Here is a 27,417-nt window from a genome sequence, read left to right as displayed (position 1 = left end):
GAAAGTCAAACAGCTGGACGGTGACAGCCGCTTCCAGGCGTGGCTGTTCTGAAGGCGGCGGCAGCTGCTCTGCCTCGAGGACCTTAGTCTACAGCATTCAGCACACAGTAAATTAAGGGCCCAGCATTATCTGAGCACAGGACAATTAATGTCAAGTCCAACCCCAGTTAATCGGTTGCTTGTCCTGTCAGTCAGTTCCCACAAGCATAAGATCCAGACTTTCAACACAGATTAGACTGCGGTTCAGGTCAGGTGTTTACTGAGCACTTGGGGAGAATAAGGCAAGCTGTCCCGGTTCTTCATCACGGTTCGAGCACATGCCACCCTAAGGACTCACAAAGCAGAGCCTCAGCTACTGGATAACACAACCGAGTTCTGGGCAGGAAACTGAGCAACCGTGCCCCAAGCTGGGTGCGCTTCTGGAACTATCAACCCTTTTCTCACAGGACCAGTGAGGAACCAGTGAATTCACTGGACTTACGAGCATAGATGACAGTTAATTCCAGGGGTGTGAGTGACCCCAAAGCAGCTGTACCTGAGAAGCCACCCCAGCATGGACGCTGCCTTCCTCATAGCTGCAAGGATGGAGTGGCCCTCAGTTATCCATCCACAGTCTAGATACTCTAGCACCTCCCCAGATCATGAGGCCACATATGTTTGGGACAAACTGCGTAACCCTGGCCAGGAGGAGGAGGAAGCGACTCTCGGGTAAGAGCCCAATGATGCTGCCCATCTCTGCCTTCTAGGAGGGAACATCAATATTAATGGCCCAATTGCAGGGTCTCCAGCAAGCAGCCACAACTGCTCTGACCATGAGGGCAGCTGTGATGCCTGGAGGAGGGAGCTCTGGAACAGGGCACACACTGACACACAGGAGAACCCCAGCACTTGAGACTGAGACAGAAGGACTGTGAGACCGAAGGTATTCTGGGCTAAATGGTGAGATCGAGCCTCAAAAAATTAAAAGTAAAATAAACAAACACCACAGCAATGATGTAACCATGCACAGCAGTGATGTAACCGTGCACAGCAGTGCAATCCAGGCAGATGAAACAATGAGGCAAGGATGGAGAAGAAAGAAACAGGCCATGAAGCAATCATAGAAGACTGGTCCAGATGGAATAGTCTACCATTGTGCGACAGGAAAGATGAGGTCAGAGGAGGAAGGAGAATAGGAGGGGGAAGGAGGAGGGAAAGGAGGAAGGAGAAGGAAAAGAAAGGAGAGAGGAGGGAGAAGGAAGGAGGGAGAAGGGAGGAGGGAGAAGGAGAAAGGAAAGAGGAGCGAGGAAGGAGAAGGAAGAGGGAGAAGAAAGAGCAGGAAGGAGGGGAATGAACAGTGGACAGAAATGACAAAAGTCTCATCACCAGGGCAGAGTCTGGGTCTTGATCTATATGCAGTAGAGATCACTGGAGCTACAGCAGCAGATTGGAAATTTTAAAAATTTTAGATTTATTTTATACATATGAGTATTTCACATGTATGCATGTAGGTGCACGTGTGCCACACACACGCAGTGCCCAAGGAGGTCAAAAGAAGGCACTGGATCTCCTGGAACTGGAGTTACAGACAATTGTGAGCTGCCATGTGGGTGCTGGGAACTGAACCCAGGTCCTCTGCAAGAGCAGCCAGTGCTCTTAACCATTGAGCCGTCTCTCCAGCCTCCTGATTTACAGTTTGACCTGGGGCCAGTGAGATGGCTCAGTAGGTAAAGGAGCTTGCCACCAAGCCTGATGACTTGAGTTCAATCTCCTGGACTTCCATCATAGGAGAAAACTGACTCCTATAGGCTCTCCTCTGACCTACATACACGCACTGTGGGATGCACAAGCCTGACATACAAATAAATGTGAACACACACACCACAATTAAAAAAAGAAGTCATCTTGGTTACTAGGCAGGATGGATGCAGCAGTGAACAAGAACAGGAGGGGGAAGGGAGAGGGAGGGGGAGACAGAGGGAGGGAGGACGTGAGTCAAGAAATCATCAGGAGGCTGGTGCCACTGTCCAAGCACGGAGACACAGGTCCGGATGAGGGTGGTCCTAGCGGGGGCCTGGAGGGACCTGTGCAGACCCTCGACATGCTGTGGATTAGACGTGCAAGCTCCAGAGAGCAGAAGAATTCATGTTCTCACTTACAGCTCACAACGGCACAAGCCAGGAGCTCGCATGTTCCTCTGTCAGAGCAGCCGGAGAACTCAGTGACCTGCCATCACCCGTTGTTAGCAGGCATGGAGCCTGTGCCTGGCTCATCTGGACCCAGACCACGAGCTCTCAACCTGTGGCTCTGTATTTGTTTTCTTTGGTTTGTGCGTGTGTGCTGGACTTATGATCGGTTTTGTAGCCCAGGCTTGACCTGCACTCATGACCCTCCTACCTCAGCCCACACTTTGCTTTTGTTCTTGTTAGTGTGTTTGTGACAGGGTCTCATGCATCCTACGATGGCTTCAGACTCACTACACAACTGAGAATGGCATTGAGCTTCTGATCCTCCTGCCCCCGTCTTCCAAGTGCTTGAGATGATTAATGTGTGCCACTGCCCCCAGTCTATGCTGTACTGCAGATCCAATGTGGGGCCTCATGGCTACACAAGAACTCCCTGGACAATGCTACATCCCCAACCCTGCTGGGGTGCTCTTTAACACCCAAGGGAAAGCCACCTGACGCAACCACAACCACAACAAAAATTTTTTTCAAGACAGGGCTTCTCTGTTTAACAGTCCTGGCTGTTCTGAAACTCAGTTTGCAGACAAAGCTGGCCTTGAACTCAGGGATCTGCCCACCCTTGCCTCCTGAGTGTTGGAATTAAAGGCATGGACCACCACCACCAGGCATAAATAAATAAATAAATAAATAAATAAGAACAAACAAAACCTATCCCACATTCTAGACAGACTAGGAGATGGGAGTCTTTTAATGAGAAGCTGACCAAGACTTTAACATGACTTTAATCCCAGCAGTTGGGAAGCAAAGACAGGTGGATTTCTGTGAGTTTGAGGCCAGCCTGGTTGGTCTACAAAGGGAGTTCCAGGACAGGTTCCAAAGCTACAGAGAAACCCTGTCTCATAAACAACAACAACAACAACAACAAGAACGAGAAGCTGGAGGACAGGCACAACCCCACAGCGCCTGGGTCCTGTGGGCGGAGTAAGGTTTCAAGCCAAGCACACCCAAGTGCCAACTCCAGCCCAGTCGACAATAACGGTGTGGCTTTGGGCTCCCATCTCTGATTCCAGCCGGCCTTTGTTAAAGAGAAGTCCTGTCATGCTGGCATACTTTGAGAATTTGGAGTTATGTCCATGGTATAGGAGAGTACTTAGCACTTAACAGGAATTCAGTTAATCATAGGTTCTCCTTGTTGTGTGTGTGTTTGCTGGAAACAGGATCACTATGTAGCCCTGACTGGTCTAGACTTACTATGTAGACCAGGCTGGCCTTGAACTCACAGAAATTCCCCTGCCTCTGCCTTCTGAGTGTCTGGACTAAAAAGCTCTGCACTACCAGGTCTAACTATGGGAAAGACTCAGGTGTTTCTTCTTGAGGCTTACGTTATGTGTGTGCATGTTCTGTTTGTCTACATGTATGTAAAAGCACAGTGTGTGTGTGTGTGTGTGTGTGTGTGTGTGTGTGTGTGTGTGTACCTGATGCCAGCAGAAGCCAGAGAGGGCCCTGAATCCCCAAGAAGGAGGGTTACAAGTGGTTGTGAACTGTTGTGTGGTTGCTGGGAATCAAATGCAGGCCCTTCTCAAGAGCAACCAGTGCTCTAAACCTCTGAGCCTTCCTTCCCTCCAGGCCGAATATCTTATAGCTATGCTTCACGATTGAAAAAAAAAACAAAAAACAACCTTTTTTATAAAACAACTTTGTCATTTTCTGAAAACAGCTTTTCAACCAGATTAAAACATAAAGCCAGCAAGCAGCAAGACAGCTCAGCAGGTAAAAGCAGCATTTGAAGCTGAAGCTGAAAACCTTGGAAGCCACCAGGGAGGAAGGACTGACTCCCAAAGGTGGTGCTCTGGCCTGCACATGCATGTCATGGTTTCTAGGTTCTGTCATTTTTTTTTTCAGAGTGAGGTTGGATATTTATTTAGTGGGTTATGGAAGGGAAAGGGAGAAGGGGAGATAGAGCAGGTGGGGAGAGGGAGAGACAAAGAAAAGGGGGTAAGGGGAGAAGTGGAGAGAGACAGAAGCTGCATCTTCAAGAGGGAGACAAAAAAGGGCTAGGTTCTGTTCTTAACATTGCAAAATAAATCTCACCATAGGCTCCCAGTCATTCACTCCCATTATGACGGGTACCAAGTAGGTCTGTCCTGTCTGTGTTGATGATTAACTTGCCCTCCTGCCTGTACTTCCCCCTTGATCTAGGCCATTTGGTCATAGGTTGTATGCCACCCACAACCATAACTAGGCAAAGCGGAAACCTAGAAAGTGCCAGCAACAAGCCAGGCGGTGGTGGTACATGCCTTTAATCCCAGCACTCGGGAGGCAGAGGCAGGTGGGTCTCTGTGAGTTCGAGGCCAGCCTGGTCTACAAGAGCTAGCTCCAGGACAGGTTCTAAAGCCACACAGAAACCATTTCAAGAAAAACAAAAACAAACAAACAAAAAAAAAGAAAGAAAAGAAAGTGCCAGCAACAGCCAAGGGTGGCAGAGCAAGCCTGTGTCCCAGCAAGTGAGCAGTGGAGGCAGGAGGATCAAGAGTTCAAGACTAGTCTAGACTACACAGTAAATCCAAGGCAGCCTAGGCAACACAGTAAGTTCAAGGCTAGTCGAGGCTACCTACACAAGACCCTGCCTCAAAACAAAACAACAAAAAAGAAATTTATTTACCATGAATACCAAAGCCGTCAATAAAAACATAGTCTAAACCGGGCGGTGGTGGCACATGTCAGGCCAGCGTGGTCTACAGAGAGAGCTCCAGGACAGCCAAGGCTACACAGAAAAATCATATCTCAAAAAAACATTTTAAAGAAGCATAGTCTATAAATTTAGAACATGCACGCTCCATGTATACTGATGAACCCTCCAGCCTCTGAGCGGCCACACACAGCTTCCAGCCAACCCTTTTTGCCCACGAGAAACTATTTCCCATAAAATCTAAAATGTGAAGGACAAAGACAGGCTACGGTCCAGAGTTTCGCCATGCCACCCCACTTCAAAGTGCCGCCTCCGAGCTCCCAGGCTGGCAGCTTCAGAAGGAACCTAAGATAGGGGCAGAGCACACACCAGGCTCCCCGCAGCGGTCCTGACCCACTAGCGCCCACCTCCCTCACAGTAATTAACACCACTCCTATATATCCACGGTGCCAAGTGTCAAGGTCCACGGACGACACACACGGTCACCCATTCCTTCTTCACAGCTATGGGCAGCTGCTTGTAATACCAGTCCAGGAAGGCTGAGGCAGGAGGATCTCTGTGAGTTCCAGGCCAGCTCGGGCTACATGATAATAGTGAGATCAAGTCTCAGAAGACCAAACGGGCTGGAGAGACTTGTAACGGGTTGTTACAGACCGAAATTCAGTGACTAACAGCAGCACTGTCAGACTGTTCCAGCCTTCTGCAGCTCCAGCCTCTCGGGATCTGACACACTCTCCTGACTCCCCGGACACCAGGCAAGTGGCACACATGCGCACATGAAGGAGAAACACTCACACGCCTAGTAAAAACAAGTAAAATCTTTCTTTCTTTTTTTTTGTAAAATAAAAATCCCAACAACAACAAAGTCCTAGAGGTGTAAACTCAGCCATTTCTCAGAGAGGAACTCACTTGCTCCAGGTCATGGAATAAACAGCGTGACCCAAACTGAACCACACAGTCGTGTTTGAAAGCGTGGTCTCTGAAGATAGCTGGGCCTTGAGAAATGGCCACCTCACAATGAACTTTCCTCCCCCTTCTGCTGCTCCCATGGAGACCAGCAGCAAGCCACAGTCACAACGCTGCTGCGCCATGGGCGGGGCCCTGGCACAGAGAAGCCTTAGCAAGGCCATAGGAAAGGTTGCCCAAGCCCTGCACAGTCAGGTGGTAGTGCATGCATGCCCATAACCCCAGCACTGAGGAGACTGAGGCAGGAGGATCAGAGTTCAAGGTCATCTTTGGCTGCGTGTACCTTCCAAAACAATATGAAGGCCACAGAAATGCTGGGCCTAATCCCAGGAAGGCTGCACCCAGGAGTCAGGTCAGACAGGATTTGGGCATAAAGCCAGGTTAGTGTGCAGGCACCTTCAGCAGAAGGCTATCACTGGTGCTGCCAGGGACACTGGCCCATCTTCCAACTATGCCACAATCTCCACACCAGCTCGTGGTGACAAAGTGTCACCCATACCTCCATCCCTGATGGAGACTTTGGAACCATCCTGGGCCACATAGTGAAACCCCATCTCAAAAAGACCAGACAAAGTTTGGTTGTACTCATTCAACAAACACATACTGAACGGTCGGTTGGTCAGGCTCCTAAGGTCAACCTGCCACAAGTTAAGGTCACCCAACAGGTCTACAGAGCAGTCACATCAAATGGCAGCTGAAGAAGCGTTAGGACTTGGGTCCTAACCCTCAAACACGGGGAAATTCAAGCTTTTGCAGAACCTTCCAGACAGATCCCCGTGTGCAAAGACAAGGTTCTCTGAGATGGATTAGCAAGCAGAGGCATCTCCACAAAGCCTGACGACGTGTGAAGCCCCAGAACCCATGTAGGTGGAAGGAGAGAACCAGTACCACAAAGCTGCCCCCTGACCTCCACATGAGCACTGTGGTACACATCCCCTCTGCCTCCACAACAATAATAAAATTTTTGTCTATTTATTTAGACAAGGTCTCACTATGAAGTCGGGGTTGGCCTTGAACTCAGAGATCTGCCTGCCTCTGTCTCCCAAGTACCAGGATTAAAGGCATGTACCGCCACACCTAAAATATTTTATACATACATACAAAGTCTGTTTTTGAGATGGAGTTTCTCTGTAGCTTTGGAGCCTATCCTGGAACTCACTTTGTAGACCAGGCTAGCCTTGAACGCACAGAAATCCACCTGCCTCTGCCTCCTGAGTGCTGGGACATGCACCACTGTTGTAGGAAGGCCACTTGTTTGTTCCCGGCTGCTCAGTCCTGAAATAGCCACACAGAAACTATATTATTTAAATCATTGCTTGGCCCATTAGCTCTAGCTTCTTATTGGCTAACTCTTACATCTTAATTTAACCCATTTCTATTCATCTGTGTATCACCACATGGTAGGCAAGGTACTGGCATGTCTGTTCCCAGCAGTGGTTACATGGCATCTCTCTGACTCCGCCTTCTTTCTCCTAGCATTCATTTATACCCCTCCACCCACAACTCTACCTATCACAGGCCAAGGCAGATTATTTATTCATTAATGGTAATTACAGCATACAGAGGGGAATCCCACATCACACCACCACCACCCAGTTCATATGGGTTTTTATATATTTATAATATAAAATATAATTAATTAAAAAATTATATATATTTTTTAAAAAAAATATATAAAGGGAGCTGGAGAGATGGCTCAGAGGTTAAGAGCATTGCCTGCTCTTCCAAAGGTTCTGAGTTCAATTCCCAGCAACCACATGGTGGCTCACAACCATCTGTAATGAAATCTGGTGCCCTCTTCTGGCCTGCAGGCATACACACAGACAGAATATTGTATACATAGTAAATAAATGTTTTATATATATTATATATATATATAATACATATAACATATTATATATATATATGAAGCTGGGCGGTGGTAGCACCTCCTTTAATCCCAGCACTCAGGAGGCAGAGGCAGGCGGATCTCTGTGCGTTCAAGGCCAGCCTGGTCTCCAGAGTGAGTTCCAGGACAGCCAGGACTACACACAGACAAATCCCTGTCTCAAAAAAAAAAAAAATACATGAAAGAAAGAAAGTTTATCAAGATATCTTCAACATAACAACTATAATTTACAACTCAGCAGTGGTGGCGCAAGCCTTTAATCCCAGTACTCAGGAGGCAGACACAGGTGGATCTCTATGAGTTCAAGGCCACCCTGGTCTACAGGGCAAGTTCCAGGACAGTCAAGGCTACACAGAGAAACCCTATATCAAAACAACAAACAAAAACTATAACTTACAATGAGTTATAAAAACTATAACTTAAAAACGAGTTGCACTAATAAACACACTGACGAGCCATTCCCTAAAGACTCCCACTGGAAGGAAACAAACAGCGCTGCCAGTGGTGACTGAGGCACAGCCTCGGCTCACAGCTGCCCCAAGTCCAGTCCTCCACAGAACACATGCATGCATAAAGGTTGAGCTTTATCCATCTCTAGTGAGCTGAAGCACTGGCGTGGCATATGCCAAAGCCCTGGATTCCAACCCGAGCGCCTCACAGTGATAATAATAATTTAGCCATTTCACCACTAACTTTTCCATAATAGAAATTATCACTTTAATGCTAGGGAAAAAAGGGGGGTTACTATTTAAAGATCCCACTGGGAGGCTATGAGGTGACCCACAGCTGTAACCTAAGAACCTGTGAGATGGGGACAAGGTGAGGCCAGCCTGGGCTACATGAAGCCCTGCCTTAAAGCACACACCCTACTGGGGTCATGGAGTTGGGGGCTCTCAGTACAGTTCTGGGGTATGGTGTGGGTCTTCAAGATCCCACAGCTCCTCTGTGCCTTCACCACGCAGGGCTCTCTCTTATCAAGGCCCTGGTCCCACAGACTCTCTTCCTAGCACCCACTGCTACTCAGGAGGGACATCTCTGACTATGTCCCCAAGGCTCAGCACTGGGTTAAGGACTGCTGGCAATCTCGGCTATGCCACAGCTGTGAAACCGCAGCTGGGATCGCCATGGGGGCAGCTCAGTCATCAGGCAGGTGTGGGTTCAGTCTGTGATCTGTGACACAGGCCTCTGAGAAGATGCTGGCAACCTGCCTGTATGCCTGGAAACAAAGGCTATAGAATGGGGGTGGGGCGGAGGATAGGGAAAAAAGAAAGAAAGGGAAGGGAAGGAAGGAAAGGGAATAGGATGGGTAGGAAGCCTGGGCGGCTGGCTGCGGGACACAGCACTAAGAGACCTCAGGCTGGTTCTCTGAGCTCTGCAAGCCTTGTTTTCCTGGGGCACCAAGCTGCAGGACCACATACATGTGAGTCCCTGGACAAGCCTTACAGGCAGCCTAGGATTGGGGTGCCAGCACCTAAGACACCAAGTACATCCCAGGCTTCCCCAGCCACCGGATATGTCCCAGTGCACACAAGCTGCTGCCTCCGGTGTCCCCAGCACCGGCGCTGGCAGTCATGGAATCGGTGCACAGTAAATATTTACGGAGCGCATGAATGCATGAGTCACGGGACTATTTTTGTCTGAGTGCTATGCTATAAAGTTCAGTTGGCTTTCGGGTGAATGTGCAGAAGGAATGGACTAGAACACCTTGGTTGGCCTTCTGTGAGATGGCGCACAGAATCAGGGAGTGTCACTGGGCTGGGCTGCCTTTCTCCTCAACACTTCCCCCATTTTGTCTCAGCTGTCACTGTGCTTTGGACCACAGGGTTCAGAACCAAAGCTGCAACCAACCTGGGAAAATATAAAATTCTGCTTCGAAAAACCAGAAAACACTGGCCTTGTTTGTTTATTTGTTTTCTTTTCTGTTCCTGGGGCTGGAACTCAAGCTTGGTTCTTGGCTAAGCGCATGCTCTACCACTGAGCCATGCCTGCAGCCTCTACAATGCCATTTCAAATGTTATTTGTGCCAGGAATGATGCATGTACGTAACCCCAGCCATGTGAGGCAGAGGCAGGAGGACTGCTGTAAGTTTGAGGCCATCTAGGGCTACGCAGTGAGCCCTGTCTTAAAAGTAAAGAAAAAAAAGGCATTTGCTGCAGGGTATGGTGGCTCATGTCTGTAATCTCCAATACTCTGGAGGCTGAGACAGGAGGATTACCATAATTTCAAATCCATCCTGGGATATGGAATAAGACCCTGTCTTATAAACAAACCTGAACACCAGTCACCATGGTCGTGTCCCGTCCCCCACCCCCGTTCCCCCGCCACCCCCACTCCCACCCCTACCCTCACTCCCCCCGCCCCCCCCCACCCCCATCCCCCGCCGCTCATCTCTCGCTACTTCAACCTTATTGTGTCTGTTGCTATGTTACCTGAGTTTGAGACATTTGTTTGTTTGTGATATTGGACTCCAGCCTCTCCCACATGCTAGGGAGACTAGTGCTACCCCAATACTCCTCTGTGTATGAAGAGGCATGTATGCAGTACGTGGTATGAATATGTTTGCTGCTGTTTTGTTCCTGAAACAGGGTCTTACTATGTAGACTTGGCTCGCCTTGAACTCACAGAGATCAACTGCTTTTGCTTCCCAAGTGCTGAGATTATGACTATTTTGTCTGTTTTTGCTTTTCAAGACAGTGTTTCTCTGTGTGGCCCTGTCTGTCTTGGAACTCACACTGTAGACCAGACTGGCCTTGAGCTCAGAGATCTGCCTGCTTCTGCCTCCCTAGGGCACTACTACCCAGCTTTTTTTTTTTTAATTTAAAGACTGAGCCAAGCATGGTGGCACACACCCTTAATCCCAGCACTTTGAGGTAGAAGCAGATGCATCTCTATGAGTTCGGGGCCAGCCTGGTCTACAAAGCAAGTTTAACTAAGGCTATCCAAAAAAAAAAAAAAACCTGTCTGAAAACAAAACAAAACAAACCTTAAAGACTGATTTATAAAAGTTCAAGTATGCCACGTGGTGGTAGAACAGGCAGGTGATATCTCTGAATCTGAGGCCAGCCTGGTTTACAGAGTGAGTTTCCAGGACAGCTAGGGCTACACATAAAAAACCTGCCTTGAAAAACAAAATAAAACAAAAACAAAAATCTAAAGTGTGCTCCAAGTCAATTATTTCTTTTTAAAAGGGTGAGAATAAGGGCTGAAGAGATGCTCAGGAGTTAAAATCACTGGCTGCTCTTCCAAGTGCTGTGGGACAATGGTCTTATACCCTGTAAAGATTTGTCACTTGTATTGTTTTAATAAAGCGCTGATTGGTCAGTAGTCAGGCAGGAAGTATTGGCGGGGCGACAAGAACAGGAGAATTCTGGGAAGAAGAAAGGCTCGGTTTTCAGTCATCACCCAGACCAAAAGGAAGCAAGATGAGAATGCCTCACTGATAAAGGTATCAAAGACAAGAATTATGGGCTAATTTAAGATATAAGAGGTAATAAGAAAGCCTGAGCTAATAGACCAACCAGTTTATAATTAATGTAGACCTCTGTGTGTTTCTTTGGGACTGAATGACTGCGGGACCAGGCGGGACAAAAACCTGTCAACAAAATGGCACCCCACTTTGGGCACCATCTTTTGGGGAAGGCTGCTTGCTTGCTTCCCATCCACCTAGACTCCTGAAATAATCACACAGAAACATTATTATTATTAATAATATTATTATTATTATTATTTGATTATGGTTTTTTCAAGACAAGGTTTCTCTGTAGCTTTGGTGCCTGTCCTGGAACTAACTCTTGTATAGGCTGGCCTCAAACTCACGGAGATCCATCTGCCTCTGCTTCTGCCTCCCGAGTGCTGGAATTAAAGGCATGCACCACCACTGCCTGGCCTGGAAACTATATTATTTAAATCACTGCTTGGCCAATCACTTAAGCATATTGCTAGCTAGCTCTTATATCTTTGGTTAATCCATTTCTATTATTTTATATTTTACCACGAGGCTTGTGGACTACCAGCAAGGTTCCAGCTGGCAGCTTGTATCTTTCCCCTCTTGTGGCTACAGGGCATCTCTATGACTCCACCTTATTTCTCTCAGCATTCAGTTTAGTTTTCCCCACCTAGCTTTATTCTGTCCTATCACAGGCCAATGCAATTTCTTTATTAACCAATAAAAGCAACACACAGACAGAAGGACTTCCCACATCAAAGACCAGGGATCAGTTTCTAGCACCCACATTGTAGGCAGAGACTGCTCATTCATTTCCCAGCTGCCCGGACACAAATAATCACACAGAAACTATATTAATTACAACACTGTTTGGCCAATAGCTTAGGCATATTTCTAGCTAACTCTTATATCTCGAATTAACCCATTCCTACTAATTTGTGTATCACTACAAGGCTGTGGCTTCCTGGTAGAGTTCTGGCATGTCATTCTCCTTCAGCAGCTACATGGTATCTCTCTGACTCTGCCTACTCTCTATGTCTCTTCCAGCCTGGTTATATTCTGCCCTGCTATTGGCTAAAGCAGTTTTTTATTAACCAATGGTAGTAAAACATATTCATAGTGTACAGAGGGGAATCCCACATCACCACATGATGGCTTACAACCATCTGTAACTTTATTTCCAAGTGGATCTGCCTTCCTCCTCTGGCCTCATAAGTACTGTACAAATGTGGCACACAGACATACACAAAAGACGCTCAGAACATAAAGTAGCTTCATCATTTAAAAAAAAAATAAAAGTCAGGTTGAGAATAAACATTTAAATATTCTATACTTTCTCTTTCATTAGCATAAACATCACTCATGGGGTCCAGATCAATACTAAGTCTGAAAACAGGCACCACTTCTGGGGAAGGTGGAGCTGTTGATGTTACCAAGTCAGCCTGGGTGGCAGTGAGAGTCTCCAGCCTGAGCTGAGGGTGTGGTTCAGTCAGAAGAGTGTTTACCCAGCACGCTTGAGGACATAGGTTCCAACTCCAGCACCAGAGAGGTGGCATGGGTCTGTGATTCCAGCCCCCAGGAGGCGGAAGCAGTATGACCAGAAGTTCCTTACTGTTGTGATCTTTTTATACACTGTGAAGTTGTGTTGCTCTCGCTGGTTTAATAAAGACCTAACTGGCCAAAAGCTAGGCAAGAGGAGGTTAGGTGGAACTTGAGGACAGGGAGACAGCTTTGGGATGAATACAGGCAGAGTTGCCAGGAGACTCAGAGAGAAACAGGACGAGCATGTCAGGCTGAGAAAAGATAAGAAATATGGGTTAAGCTGTAAGAGCTAGTTAGTAGCAAGCCTAAGCAATCAGCTGAGCATTTATAACTAGCAAGCCTCTATGTGGCTAGTTGGGAGCTGGCTGGTGGGACAGAAAACTTAGGCTTACACATTACATGTTTTACTTATTTATATTATGTGGGGTGGGAGAAGGGGACACAGTACCATGGAGTATGAGTAGTCGGAGGGCAACCTGAGGAAGTCGGTTCTCTCCACCCATAAGGGTCCTGGGGGTCAAACTCAAAACAATCAGGCTTGGCAGCAAGCCCCTTCACCTGCTGAGCCATCTCAGTAGCCCCTGCAATATACTTATAGGAAGCTCTTAAAGGTGGACTGAACTCAGCATCCGTTTAAAATAAAATTTTATTAATAACAGTGAGACAGAAATTCTACCAACATTGCAGCTAAGTTCCTCTGTGACTCTTCTGTGTTGTAAGAAAGGATCGTAAGTTTAGACATTAATTGATAAAAGTGTATTTTGCCCAATTCTGATGGCTGTGAACCTAAGATCACGGCAGCTACCACTTGTTTTCCTCTGAGGCCTCTCTCAGAGGTTTGCAGGTGGCTGGGTCCCCCTGTTGCACTTCCTGATACATCCTGTGTCTCCAGCTGGACCTAGGCCACCCTAACCATCCCTTTCTAGCTTAGCTACACTGTTATGTAGTTATTTGAGGGGTTATGTGTACATGGGCACCTGCTTGTCATAGCAGTCACATGGAGGTCTGTGGTGATATTTTGTTTGTACTTTAACAAATAAAGCTTGCCTGAAGATCAGAGAAGTAGAACAGCCAGTTACTAGTTTTTACCTCTATGAAATCTTCAGAACCAAGGAGGCAAAATCCTGTCTCTAACAATCCTCAGACTGAATGCTGTCTCTAAGAAACCTCAGACTAAATCCTGAGCTCCTGTCTCCTCCCACCTTATATTCCTCTGTCTGTCCAGCCATATCACTTCCCATCTCCACCTCCCTAGTTGGATTAAAGGTGTGAGCCACCACCGCTTGGCTCTGTTTCTCGTTTAGACTGAATCAGTCAATCAATCTCTCTCTCTCTCTCTCTCTCTCTCTCTCTCTCTCTCTCTCTCTCTCTCGTGCTGGGTCTAAAGGTGTGTGCCACCACTGCCTGTCCTCTATAGCTGACCAGTGTGGCTAGCTCTGCACTCTGGTCTTCAGGCAAGCTTATTTGTGAAAACACAAACAAAATATCACCACAGAGGGCGGGAGGCAGGACTCCATTCTCTCCTTTTCCACATGAGTCTGGAATTTTTATGCTTTGTTTTGTTTTTAAAGACAAGGTTTCCCTGTATATCTCTGGCTGTCCTGGAACTCACTCGGTAGACCAGGCTGGCCTCAAACTCAGAGATCTTCCTGCCTCTGCCTCCCTGAGTGCTGGGATGAAAGGCGTGCTCCACTACCACCACCCAGCTATGGGTCTGGAATTTGATCAGATCATCAGACTCCCCTTTATCCACTGAGCCATCTCAACAGCTCATGTTTTTATTTTTACTTTACGTGAACAAGCTTTATTATGGTTTATCTTAATCACTTCTTTTTGCTTTTTGTGTTTGTTTTTTGGTTTTGGCTTTTTGGTTTCTTAAGACAGGATCTTTCTGTATATCCTTGGCTGTCTTGGGACTTGCTCAGTAGATCAGGCTGGTCTCAAACTCAAGAGATTGGCCTGCCTCTGCGTCCCCAGTGCTGGGACTAAAGGAATACACTGCCACCACCTGGCTCTTAATCACTTCTTTAATAGCCTTCCAAATATGGTCACATTCAAAGTTAGGGTTTCTATTTGGGAACGTGGAGATAAAGAATACAATATAGCCCACACCACTTCTCAGTACACCCTACTAACAGCTCAACACACCTTGGAGTCAGACCTGTAGGCACAGAGCTGTCACCCCAGCTACTCAGGATGCTGAAGCAGAAGGATCACAAGGTCAAAGTCAGCCTCTTCTACAAACTGAACTTAAGGCAAGCCTAGACAATCCAGAGACCCTGTGTTAAAATAAAAATAAGCCTGGGGCCAGGCAGTGGTGGTGCACACCTTTAGTCCCAGTACTTTGGAGACAGAGGCAGGCAGATCTCTAAGTTCAGGGACAACCTGGTCTATAGAGTGAGTTCCAGAACAGCCAGGGCTACATGGAGAAATCCTGTCTCAAAAAACCAAAACCAAAACAAACGAGCAAACAAACAAACAAAAAACCAAAAAGAAGAAGAAGAAGAAGAAGAAGAAGAGGAGGAGGAGGAGGAGGAGGCATGGGGGGTGCGGTTTAGAGGCATAGAGCTGGCCTATGTGTGTCAGGTGCTAAGTTCAATGCCCAACACTATAACAACAGAGCAAAATAAAGTTCCTTCCAATTCTAAATTAAAAGGCTGATCTCACTGTGGAAAACAACGCTCCAGAGGAGAATCCACAAGGTTTGATTTGAAGACAGGATGAGGCACTTTAAAAGAACAATAGAAACAGGGCCGGCCACTCAAAGGGAGTGCCTGCTGCATGATCCTGGTGAATGCTGCCCCGCTGCCCCATTAAGGGCCATTTAGCAAAGCCAGGAAACAATGTTGACTATCACAGTGTAGGGGTGGCGTGGTACCAGCATCCAGGGGGTGGAGCCTGGGATGCTAACGCACACTCCATGAGGAAAGGGACCTCAGTACTGCTGAGGATGAGCAAGCAGCAGTCCACCCTGGCCAAGCCTGACTCCGTCTATCAGTGCCACAACCTGCCCACAGGCCACTTGCTGCCAGACCACTGCTTCCTCCTCAGGGCGAGCAGCCAAGCCCAGTCTCAGAGACAACAGAGAGGCTCTGCCTCTAAGTGGCCACCTTTCCAGCTCTCTGTGGAAGTCTCTCCCTGATGCCATCCCTTCCAGTTCCTCCCTCTTAAACCCCTCCAATTCTGTTAAGACAGAAATAAAGGCAACATTAAGATTCCCAGCATAGGACTGGAAAGATGGCTCAGCAGTTCAGAGCACTCCTTCCTACCCCAGAGGACTCGGGTTCAATCCCAGCACCCACGTGGCTGCTCGCAACCTCCCAAACTCCTCATAACTCCAGCTGAGGGATTAGATGCTGTCTTTGAGCCTCCCAAGACTCCTGCACACAGGCGGTGACATGTAAACTCATGCAGGCTCACACATACAAAAGATTAAAACTTTTAAATAAATAAAAGATTCCCAGCCTGGATGTAGTTTAGATGGTAAACTGCCTGTCAAGCTCGAAGCCCTGGGGTGCATCCCGAGCACTAAAAAAACCAGTGTGCGAATGCACGCCTGTAATCCCAGTACAGGAATCACATGGAGGCAGGACGGTCAGGAGTTCAAGACTATCCAGGCTACAAACCAAACTGGAGGCCTAGGATACCTGAGTCTCTGTCTCTCTCTCTCTCTTTCACACACACACACACACACACACACACACACACACACACGATCTCATACACTGTCACACACACATACTCTGTCTCACACACACAGACTCAGACACACACATACATACACATACACACAATCACACTTCCGTGGATCCTTTAGCAGAACACAACTGCCTGTTAAGTCTCTGTGCATCCTTGCAGGACCTGTGGCCCTGAACACTCCGTGTCTGGTCAAGACACTGCCCTGTCACTTAAGCACCAGCCACGGCTCCAGCATCTGGACAGCCTCCCAGCTTGCTTTCAAACGGCCCTTGTTTTCACTTACATTGTAAAAGGAGACTTCCTGCCACCAGTACAAGGAAAACAAATGTCTCTGGGCACAGACAGAGAAACCACATGCATAGCTCAGGGTTTCCCATGGTCCGTTTTTGCACATATGTACTGAGTTTACCAATCCACACAAATCACAGAATAGACACTGGTTAATAAAAACTAGCAGTATTCCATAAATACATAAATATTCCATTGGTTATAACCAATTCTTTTTTAAGACAAGGTCTTATGTAGCCATGCCTAGCCTCAAACTCACTGTATAGACAAGGCTGGCCTAGAATTCCTGATCCTCCTGCCTCCACCTCCTCAGTGCTGGGATTATAGGTATGCACCACCTGCCTGGTTAAAACTCTCTTTCAAAACTAAACCAAAGCTGAATGCTGTGGCGCACACCTTTAATCTCAGCACTTGGGGAGCAGAGGCAGGTGGATCTCTGAGTTCAAGGCCAGCCTGGTCTACCGAGTGAGCTGAAGCCAGAGCTATTACTCAGAGAAACCCTGTCTCAAGAAACAAACAACAACAACAATAAAAATTGATCCAAGTCCCAGGGGCAGGAATATAGCTCACTAGTCAGCACTTGCCTGGCACGCAATCTCTGGCACTACTCAAACACTACATCAGAAATGGTGGCACATACCTGCAATGCTAGTGCTCAGGACGTGGAGGCAGAGGGAGACTGAATTCTGAGTTCAAGGCCAGCCTGGACTCCATAGTGTGTATCCGCCCCCCCCCCCCGCCACCCCGCTCTGATTCCCAACATTCCCCCACCCCTAGCGCTGAGGAGACCCTGTTTCAAAACAAACAGCACACAAACACCAAAGTCTACTTCACTTGAAGTGGAAGGCACTTCCTGCCCAAGACTGAGCTCCAGTAGATACAAATAGAACTTGGTGTTCTGAGATCAGACAAAGGTCCAAACCCAGGCTGCTCAGCACCCTCCTTCTAAGCAACTGTGGCTTACTTAGGTCAATGTCAAGTTGCAGCGGCTTCTCTCCTTGGGGACTGGCACCAAGGACTTCCCCTTACCCCTCCCCTGGGGCCCTACCTGGGCTGGCAATCACACATCCTCTGATCTCCACGGGGACAGGCACATCCGGTCTCGACTGGCAGAGGGCAGGACTCTGTGACTGGCAGCGGATGGTACAAGAGGAGCTGGCAGAAGGCACCCAGATTACTTCCTGATGGCCCACCACCAAGAATTCTTCCAACTGTGTGTACCTAAGAACACACAGAGCCCTTCCAGACACCTCACCAGAATGGGAGAAGGCCACAGGAAGGGACAGTGGCTCCCTCTGTACCTCACTCAGCAGCAGACTCCTCCCCAAACACGCCCTTGAACATTAGGCAGGACAGCCACCCCTCTCGGCAGTGAACAAAGGAGCGTATTGAACACATTGTGGGTGTGACAGCTACCAGCTGGAATCCCAACACTCAGGGGCTTTACAGCTCGAGGCCAGCCTGGGCTACAAGAGACCTTGTCTCCAAAAAAGGGGAAAAAAAAGCCAAAACACTGGCTGGAGAGACAGTGCAGTGGTTAAAAAGTGAGAGTGTTGGCACGTATGTCAGGCTCACCACAACCTGTAATTCCATCTCCAAGGTTTCTCTGCAGGTGCCTGTGTACACGTGAGCGCACACACACACACACACACACACACACACCTAAAAAGAAAACAAACCTTTACAAAGAAAAACCATCTGCGTGGGTGGTACCCACCTACAACCTTTAGTCCAAGCACCTGGGAGGCAGAGGCAACTTGGTCTTGGTAGTGATTTCCAGGTCAGTCAGGGCTATGTAGTGGGGAAAAAGGAAGGGGAGAAAAAAGGGAAGGAGGGAGGGAGGGAGGAAGGGAGGAAGGACCCAAAACCAAAACAACATAAAACAAACAACAATAGCAAAAATAACAATAAGCTAGTTAAATATGGATTTTTTTTATTCTAGAACTCACTCTGTAGACCAGGTTGTCCTCGAACTCTGAGATCCGCCTGCCTCTGCCTCCTAAGTGCTGGGATCAAAGGTGTGTGCCACCACTGCCTGGCTCTTTTATTTGGTTTTGGCTTTGTTTGTTTTAATACAGTAGTTTTTAAAATGCATTATGTATTTTAAAAGTGTCAAGCTCAATGCTGGGGGTGTGGTTCAGTGGGCAGAGTGCTCAGCTAGCATGCACAAGTCCCTGAGTTTTATCCTAGGCACAGCTTAAATGGGGTCCCGTGGTGAATGCCTGTAATCCCAGTGTTTCAACGTAGCAATGGGAGAATTGGGAATTCAGGGCCATCCCTGGCTACATAACAAGCTCAAAACCAAACAGGGCTACGGAGAACCTATCTCAAACAACCAAACAAAACTCCTCTCTGAGGAGAGAGGGGCAGAGCTTTGCAAAGGCCTCTGGACACTTGCAGGCTGGGCCACAGTTCTCCCCTGGTCAGGGCTGTCTGTGACCTCACCTCTGCCTTGACTATAAATACCCACCCTTTCTATAAACATCCAAGGCCACCGAGCTGGTGAACGAGGCTGCTTTAGGACACCTCTTGGGTCTTAAATAAACATTTGTCACCCCCACTACAGTGAGCTGAAAACAGGTGGTTTGAATCTCTCTGTTCTCCAGTAGTGGAGCCTGAGCCTTCAGATGCCCTGAAACACTCATCCGCAGCAGAGGCCCCATCTAGACACCAGCAGCACCACAAGAATGGGCAGCCCCGGAGAGACCGCCCAAACTCTCTTGGATTCAATTTGTGGCTGCAGTCAACTTCCAAGGTATGAGTGGCTCACATGATGCAAACCTATCCCCTTGCGGCCCTGGAGGTTGGGAGCCCACCATGGGTCTAATGGGAACTAAAGTCAGCGCCTATGCTCTATTCCTGACAGTTTCAGAGACAGTCATTGTCCGTCTTCTAAAGGCCTCCCACCCCAAGCAACTCCTGGCCCCTTATTACAAGACAGCTACATGCATCTTTTTCTTTTTTATTTAATTTTAAGTAGTTAAAGTTTTTCTCTAAATTACTGTCTTGCTTACATTTATGTTGCTGTGACAAACACCTTAACCAGAGTAACCTACAAAAGTAAGCATGTGGCCGGGCAGTGGTGGCGCAGCCTTTAATCCCAGCACTCAGGAGACAGAGGCAGGCGGATCTCTGTGAGATGGAAGTCAGCCTGATCTACAGAGTGAGTTCCAGGACAGCCACACAGAGAAACCCTGTCTTGAGAAAAAGAAACGAAAGAGAGAACGCATTTGATTTGTACCAAGGTGCATGCACGAGAGGAAGTCAAAGGACAGTCGGGGGTCAGTTCTCTCCGTCTGTCACGTGGGTCACGGGACTCAAACTCAGGTGGTCAGGTTGGCAGCAGGTGCCTGAGCCATCTCACTGACCCCTGTCTTAGTTAGGGTTTCTGCTGTTGTGATGAAACACCATGACCAGAGCATCTTGGGGAGGGAGAGTTTATTTGGTTTACACTTCCAGATCACAGTCCATCACCGGAGGAACTCAAGCAGGGTAGGATCCTGGAGGCAGGAGCTGATGCAGACGTCATGGAGGGGTGCTGCTTACTGACTTACTACGAATGGCTTGCTCAGCCTCCCTTCTTAGAGAAGCCAGGACCACCAGTTTAGGGATGGCATCACCCACAATGGCTGGGCCCACCTCCTCAATCATTAAGAAAATATCTTACAGCTGGATCTTATGGGGGCATTTCTCAGTTGAGGCTCCCTCCACTCGGATAATTCTAGTTTATGTTAACATAAAAATTAGCCAGCACTTCTTGCTTGCTTTTATATTTGTGTTTATTTTTAATTGTGTGTATGCATCTGAGGACATGCACGCATGAGTGCGGGGGCCTGTGGAAGCCAGAGGCATGGGAGCTGCAGTCACGGGCCATTGTGAGCCATCTGGCATGTGCCCTGGAAACTGAACTCTGGTCCTCTGAAAGAGCAACGCTTAACTTCTACACCATGTCTCGAGCCCCAGCCCACCCCCTTTCTTTTCTGAAAAGGGTCTCACATAGCCCAGCCTGCAATATAGATGAGATGACAAACTCCTGAGCCTCCTGTCTGAACTCTCGGAGTGCTGGGGTGGCAGACATGTACCCAAACCCATTTCTGAGACAAGAAATCTTAACCTATAGTCTGGCCTAATCTAGAACTCACTAAATAGTTGAAAATAACCTTGGATTTAACCCCCTGCCTCTGTCTCCCAGAGGACTCTGATTACTGACACCCCGTATGCTAGGAAAGCATTCTACCAGTAAGTCAATCCTCAGCTGTTCATTTTTTCTTTTTTGAGACAGGGTTTCTCTGTAGCTTTGGAGCCTGTCCTGGAACTAGCTATTGTAGATCAGGCTGGCCTCGAACTCACAGAGATCTGCCTGCCTCTGCCTCCCGAGTGCTGGGATTAAAGGTGTGCGCCACCACCGCCTGACCAGCTGTTCATTTTTTCAAATACAAAAATGCGGTGTTAGAATACACACACACACACACACACACACACACACACGATGTGGGATTCCCCTCTGTATGCTATGAATATGTTTTATTACCATTGGTTAATAAAGAAGCTGTTTCAGCCAATGGCTTGGCAGAGTAAAGACAGGTGGCAAACCTGAACAGAGATGTATAGAGTAGGCAAAGTCAAGGAGATGCTATGTAGCTGCTAAAGGAGAAAGACACAGCCAGAACCTTTCCCGGAAAGTCACAACCTTATGGCAATTGGTTAATTTAAGATGTGAGAGTTATTAAGTATCACTTGCCCTACTCCCTCTGGACTTCTGAAAATCAGAGCATATTTCTATCCTGTGAACTATGATTCAAACTGTTCAAATTCTTCTGTTATGTGCCTGCCCAGGGCTTCTCCACAAGGACTTTCATTTAAAAGGTAGGGGACCTTTGGAAAGACAAAAAAGTCAGGCCTAGTGGCATAGAGTTGCCATCCCAGCTCATCTACGAGGGCGGCTGTGGCAGAAGGACCACAAGTTTTAAGTCCCTCCTGGGCTCAGACTGCATTCACGACCTAGAGGAGAATTTCAGTGAGACACCGACTCCAATAAAAGACAGAAGAAGCTGAGGATTCAGCGGCCTGTTAGAGCTGAGCCCAGACCAACCGGCTGAGAAACAAAGACAGACAGACAGACAGACAGACAGACACACACACACACACACACACACGCATAATCTCCACAGTGTGCACGGGACTGCTAGCGGGTATCAGAACTGAGGGTGCTCAGGCACCCACAGAAGGTCGCACAGCATTCCCACAGTGCCCAGGGCATCCTCCCTTATAGTTTGGACGGCGCCCAACAGGATGTACATACTACATAAAGAATCACAGCAGACCAGGGAGGGCATGCTGACATGTCTGTCAGGACACTCAATTTCCATTCTTCACGTTTCATTAATCAGCAGGTGGCTGCATCTGGGAACACAGTTGCCACTGCACAGATCCCAGATCCTCACTTCAAAGTCTTAAAAGAACATTACATTTCTCCCAGGGGAACCCCCTGTGCCTGCCCAGTCAGGAAGCCCACACCTAGTAGGCAGATCTTGTCTAAGGCAGGTTTCAGTTCAGCCCCTGAACAAATCAATCACAGCACTTATAGTCTGCTAATCTAATTCATTAAAATATTAATTGCAGAGCTCTAACGAACTGTCTTCATAAAAACACACATTTTGGGGGTCTAGGGGGATGGGGCTCAGTGATAGAGAGACTGCCTAGCAGCTCGAGGACCTGGGTTTGATTCCTAGCACCAACAAAAGCCAAAACAGTAAGAAAGCCAACAAACACACATACATACACACACACACACACACACACACACACACACACACAAACACACCCACAGGAAGTGTGGGGCAGGAAGTGTGGGAACCCTGTTCCAGCACCTTCCCGCTCCCATCCCCACCCCCACCCCTGGTCCTTCCGTTTCCGTTTCCCACTCCGTAAAATTGAATAAGGCCTCAGGGAAGCCAGGCACAAAGGCCCACAAGATGGCAGCTGGCATCTCGCCTCATAACACCGACACCTGGTCAGCAGCCCCACCCAGCTCCGGCGTCCGGGGGGCGGAGGAGCCACCGGGAACCCCGGGGACGGCGGTAGGCCCCGCCCAGCCTCATCGGCTCACCTGCGCGGCTCTAGAAACGCACCTCCCAGGTCCCACCCCCAGGGGCTCTGATTGGCGGTCGAGCCTCAGCCAGGGACTCTGCATTCTCGCCAGAGCGACCCTTGTCCCCCCACCACCACCGGGATCGGCCCCGCCCCGGCCGGCTGCCTGCCCGGGGCGGGGGGGGTCCCCCGCATCCCAGGACCCGCTCTCCGGGCCTGCGGCAGGTGTCACCCCCGTCACCTCCCGGCAGCCCGGCCACTCACCCCGCGCGCGGCCTGCTGTCCACCCGCTTCTTGTGGCGCACCGGCTGCAGCGGGATGCTGTCCGTCATGTCGCCGCCCGCCGCGCCCCCTGCGCTCCCCGCGGCCTCCGCGCCACCCCGGGGCAAGGGGAGGAGGCGCCGGCAGCGGGCGGGCCGGGCCCGCAGCGCAGGGGCGAGGTCGCGAGCGCCGGGCCACGCGCGGAGCCGCCCGCGCGGCCCGACAGACGGACACGGCCGCACCATGGGCCCCGCTCCGCGCTGAGCCCACGCGCGCGCCCGCCGCCCGGGGCCGCCGCAGTGTCCCCGCCCCGGCCCGCCGCGCGCCCACCCGGCCTCGCGCGCCCACCCGGCCGCGCGCCCCCCACCGTGCCCGCGCGCGCACACGCGCGCCCCGCCGCACTCACCCCACCCCGGGCATTCTCTCCAGCTCGCTCCGAGCCGTGTGCACACACCCCGCCCCGCTCACCCCACCTTCACGCCGCGGACACCGACACACACAGCCTGCCTCCTCCTGGACTGGCTTCACCCTGCGGCTCGCACTCGGGTCTCCCGAGTCTCGGGCCCTCGGGGACGGGGGGGGGGGGGGGGGGGATGTACAGATTTCCAGATTCCCACATGCAGTCTTGCACTACCCACGCCCCTCTCTCCACCGGCATTCCTGCAATCTCAATCACAGACTTAAAGCTGTGCCTTCTTCACCCAAACATCTTACACATCGCTATGGGGACCAGATCTTTAGACACAGTCCTACTCCACCATGATCGCCTGCACAGGACCTGCGTATGTCGTCTGTCTCTCTAAAAGGTTATTGTGAAAATGAGAAAACTCAGGGCTGCAGAGTTAGGCTCAGCATTTAAGAGCGAACAGCCACCTCTGCTCGACCCACCTGCAGCTTGGGCCCCAGAGGATCCCAAACCCTTTTCTGGCCTGCCAGAGAACCTGCACACACGTGGCTTACACTCACACAGGCATATGCTATTTTAAAATAATAAAAACAAACCTTCCAAAAATTAGCATATAGAAGCCAGAATTGGTGGTGCATTCCTTTAATTCCAGCACTTGGGAGGCAGAGGCAGGTGATCTGAGTTCAAGGCCAGCCTGGTCTACTGAGCCAGTTCTAGTACAGCCAGGGATATACAGAGAAACCTATGTGTCAAAAGAGAAAAAAATTAGAAAAAAAAAGTCAGCATATAGGGGACTGGAGGGACAGTTCAGGGGTTAAAAGCACTAGCTGCACTTGTAAAAGACCTGGTTTCAATTCTCAGCACCCTTGTCAAGTGGTGGCTGTAGTTTGATTCCAGGGGAACTGATGCCCTCTTCTGGCCATTGTCAGTACTCAGACGTATGCAGACATACATGCAGGCAAAACACACATAGACTAAAAATACATAAATCTTTTTTTAAAACGAGCGTGTGTCTCAGTCCCCTCAAGATGCAACACCATGTAAGGAGCATAAAGCCACTATGCTAGAACAGTATGAGGAGCAATCTCACTAGTGTTTTCTGTCAGGGTCCCAGCCTTTCACACTATTTTCTCCAGCCAGTAGGGAGTCACCCAGTGTCTCTGTGTCTGGGCAAGAAGCAGCTATGAAGACACCAATCAAAACACGCGACTAAGGTCCCAAAGACATTCCCCATCAGAAGAACCTCTGAGGGGAAAACAGCATTCTTCTACCAGCTGGCCTGGTCTGCTTGCCTGCTCTCTTCTGGCATGGTACTTCAGGGAGAGGTCCTAGGTTCGATCCCCAGCACCAAGACACACACACCACAGATCACATGGCATATAGTTGGGGCTCAGTAAGTGCATTGAAGCGGATCCATTACAGCAAGAGAGCGAATTCTCTCCCCATTTCCCATCGGTCCCCACCTTCTCAGACAGGGTCTCACAATGCAGCCCTAGCTGGCCTGTAACTCACTCTGTAGACCAGGCTGGCCTCAAACTCAGAGATCCACCTGCCTCTGCCTCCCGAGAGCTGGGATTAAAGGCGTGCACTACCCAGTCAAAGAGACTTCTAGTTGATTTTAGCTCTAGCCTAAAGTTTGTAGATGTCCCAGCAGCCCTGCCCACTAAATCCAAAAAACCCATGAGTGAGGCAGAGAAACTCAGCACAAAACCATGAGGTCATCAGGGAGCAGGGCTGGGTTCCAAGGTCCGGCCTTTCACACTGAGAACAATCAGGAAACGGGGCCATGGCGGCTGGACATACACACATGCTCCCCCTAGCCTCCCGGAGCCGCCTATAGCTGCCTCCACCTGGATGGGCACTGGGTGAGAGCAGCTGGTGAGCCAGGCTCCTGTAAGCTTCCAGCTCCTTCCACCTGTGAAATTTCCCAGCAAGCTACATACTCTGAGACCGTCTATTTCTTTGTCAGAAAGAGAGCTCAGGACAGTTCTGGACTCGGAGAGCTAGCTGGAAGTAGTTCAGGGCCAGTGTGCATGCCAGGAGCACTGTGTGGGCAAGGCTCCTGGGCAGCAAGAAGGTGCCTGTGTGTGTTTGAAATGCAGTCTCCGTAGGTAGCCCAGGCTAGCCTCAAATTCCCAATCTCCCTGCCAGAATTAAATACAAGCCTGGCCTAAAACCTACTTTTTCTTTTAAGCTTCCTTCCACTAGGACAATCTCTCATGGAGAAAGACATTTAAAGACTGTAGCAACTGGTCCTAGTGGTGTGAGCATACAGAGGCTAACTCAGTGGGCTTGCAGTGAGGTGGAAGCTATCCTTGGCTACACGGGGAGACCCTCTCTCAAAAAACAACCACCCTAATAATGATCCTTTTAGTTCAGGAGCAAGCACATGTTTCCACTAGACAGGAGAGAAACAGGATTTCTTCAGGCAGTCAGTATAATATGAAACATAATACCATCATTTATGGTTACAGACATCAAGGGTCTTTTTTTCTTTTTTGGAGACAAGGCCTCATATATCTCAGGCTGGTCTCGAACTCCCGACGTAGTTAAGGACAACCTTGAACTTCTGACCCTTCTGCTTCTAACTGGGCTAACAGGTATAATATGCCACCAGGCCTAGTTTATGCGCTACCACGGATGCAATCCTGGCTAAGCATGCTAGGCCAGCACACTGGTAACTGAGCTACAGCCCCAACCCCCAAGAGTCTTTTTCTATGCTATCGTATGTACCAAATGGGCCCACAGCTACAGGGCCGTGTACTGGGGGGATCTACGTCAGGATCGCTGGACCTTCTTGGCCCAGCTCTGCCTTCTCACCACTGCCCTTTTAGGGATTCATGACAGCCCTGTCCATTCAACAGAACTTGGGTGCAGGATGCCCTTGACTCCAGGGTGCCTAGAAAGATCTTTGAATAAGGCAATCTGGTCCAGAAACACCAGCCATGGGGTTCACATGACATCTTCCATGGATGGCAAGAGGTGTGGACCAGTCTATACCTGAGTCTCTTGGTTCAAGGTCACAGAAGCTCAAGTTCATAGTGGACCCTAAGCTGTGGGCTGCTTACATCTCTGTGAGGATGCACGGCCACTGGAAAGATGAAGGAGACAGGGAACACAGGAACTCAGAGTCAATCAAGTCTTTGGATTGTGAGATGGTTTAGGGGGTAAAGGCACTACTCACACCAGTCCAGCCATCTGGGTCCCAAGCACAGATAAAGGTAGAACTGAAAACTGACTCCCAAGTTACCCTCTGACCCACCCCATGCCCAAGGGTATGTGTGTGCCAGTGCACGCGCACACAAAAAACACACAAATATAGAAATGATGGCGGGCTAGATGGCTCAGCAGTTAAAGGTGTTTGCCACCAAGCCTAAGGACCGGAGTTCAATCTCCAGGGTCTACATGGTAGGAGACTCAGCTGCCTTGAGTTTCCTCTGACCTACACAGACACACACACACACACACACAAGTGGCTCACGCACACCCTCAAATGCTCACACACAGTAAGTGCAACGTTGTAAAACGTTTGGGGCTAGGCTTGCCTTTAATCCCAGATTTAGGAGGTAAATGCAGGCAGATCTCTGTGAGTTCCAGGAGTACAGGGTTTCTCTGTGCAGCCTTAGCTGTCCTGGAACTCACTCTGCAGACCCTGTAGACCAAGCTGAGTGCTGGCATTAAAAGCATTCAACAATACACCTGGCAATAAATGATAAATGTTTTGGTTTTTTGGAGACAGTTTTTTTTCTCTGCAACAGTCCTTGCTCTCCTGGAACTAGTTCTTGTAGAGCAGGCTGGCCTCGAACTCACAGAGATCCACCCACCTCTGCCTCCCAAGTGCTGAGACTGAAGGCGAGAGCCACCACCGCCTGGCAATAAATGTATCTTAAAACACCAGAAAGCAGTTCAGGTAGGCATGGGGGCTCGCTCCTGAAACCCTCATACTTGGGAGGCTGAATCAGGATTGCTAAAATTTCT

The 27,417-nt window shown here is 49.1% G+C and overlaps 1 protein-coding gene across 9 annotated transcripts in view; it reads right to left on the bottom strand.

Annotated features, from left to right (window-relative positions):
- Positions 1 to 23,550, bottom strand: part of Atp9a (ATPase phospholipid transporting 9A) — a 99,381-nt gene extending 75,831 nt beyond the window's left edge. For 2 of the 9 annotated variants that reach the window (XM_087910951.1, XM_087910952.1), the window contains exon 1: positions 23,037 to 23,293. In XM_087910951.1, coding sequence (XP_087767077.1) covers positions 23,037 to 23,278 — 242 coding nt within the window. In that variant the 5' untranslated portion in view covers positions 23,279 to 23,293. Of the gene's footprint in view, positions 1 to 5,763; positions 5,888 to 17,730; positions 17,977 to 23,036; positions 23,294 to 23,439 lie in introns of those variants that run through there. The other 7 variants (XM_048441162.3, XM_087910957.1, XM_087910956.1 and 4 more) reach the window with 6 other exon arrangements.
- Positions 23,551 to 27,417: the final 3,867 nt, after the last annotated feature.

This window comes from Myodes glareolus, chromosome 10, assembly GCF_982192425.1.
Source record: "Myodes glareolus chromosome 10, mMyoGla1.1, whole genome shotgun sequence".
In the NCBI taxonomy this organism is placed as follows: Eukaryota; Metazoa; Chordata; class Mammalia; order Rodentia; family Cricetidae; genus Myodes; species Myodes glareolus.
Note: the sequence above shows the minus strand (reverse complement) of the source record. Positions and strands in the feature narration are given on the sequence as shown.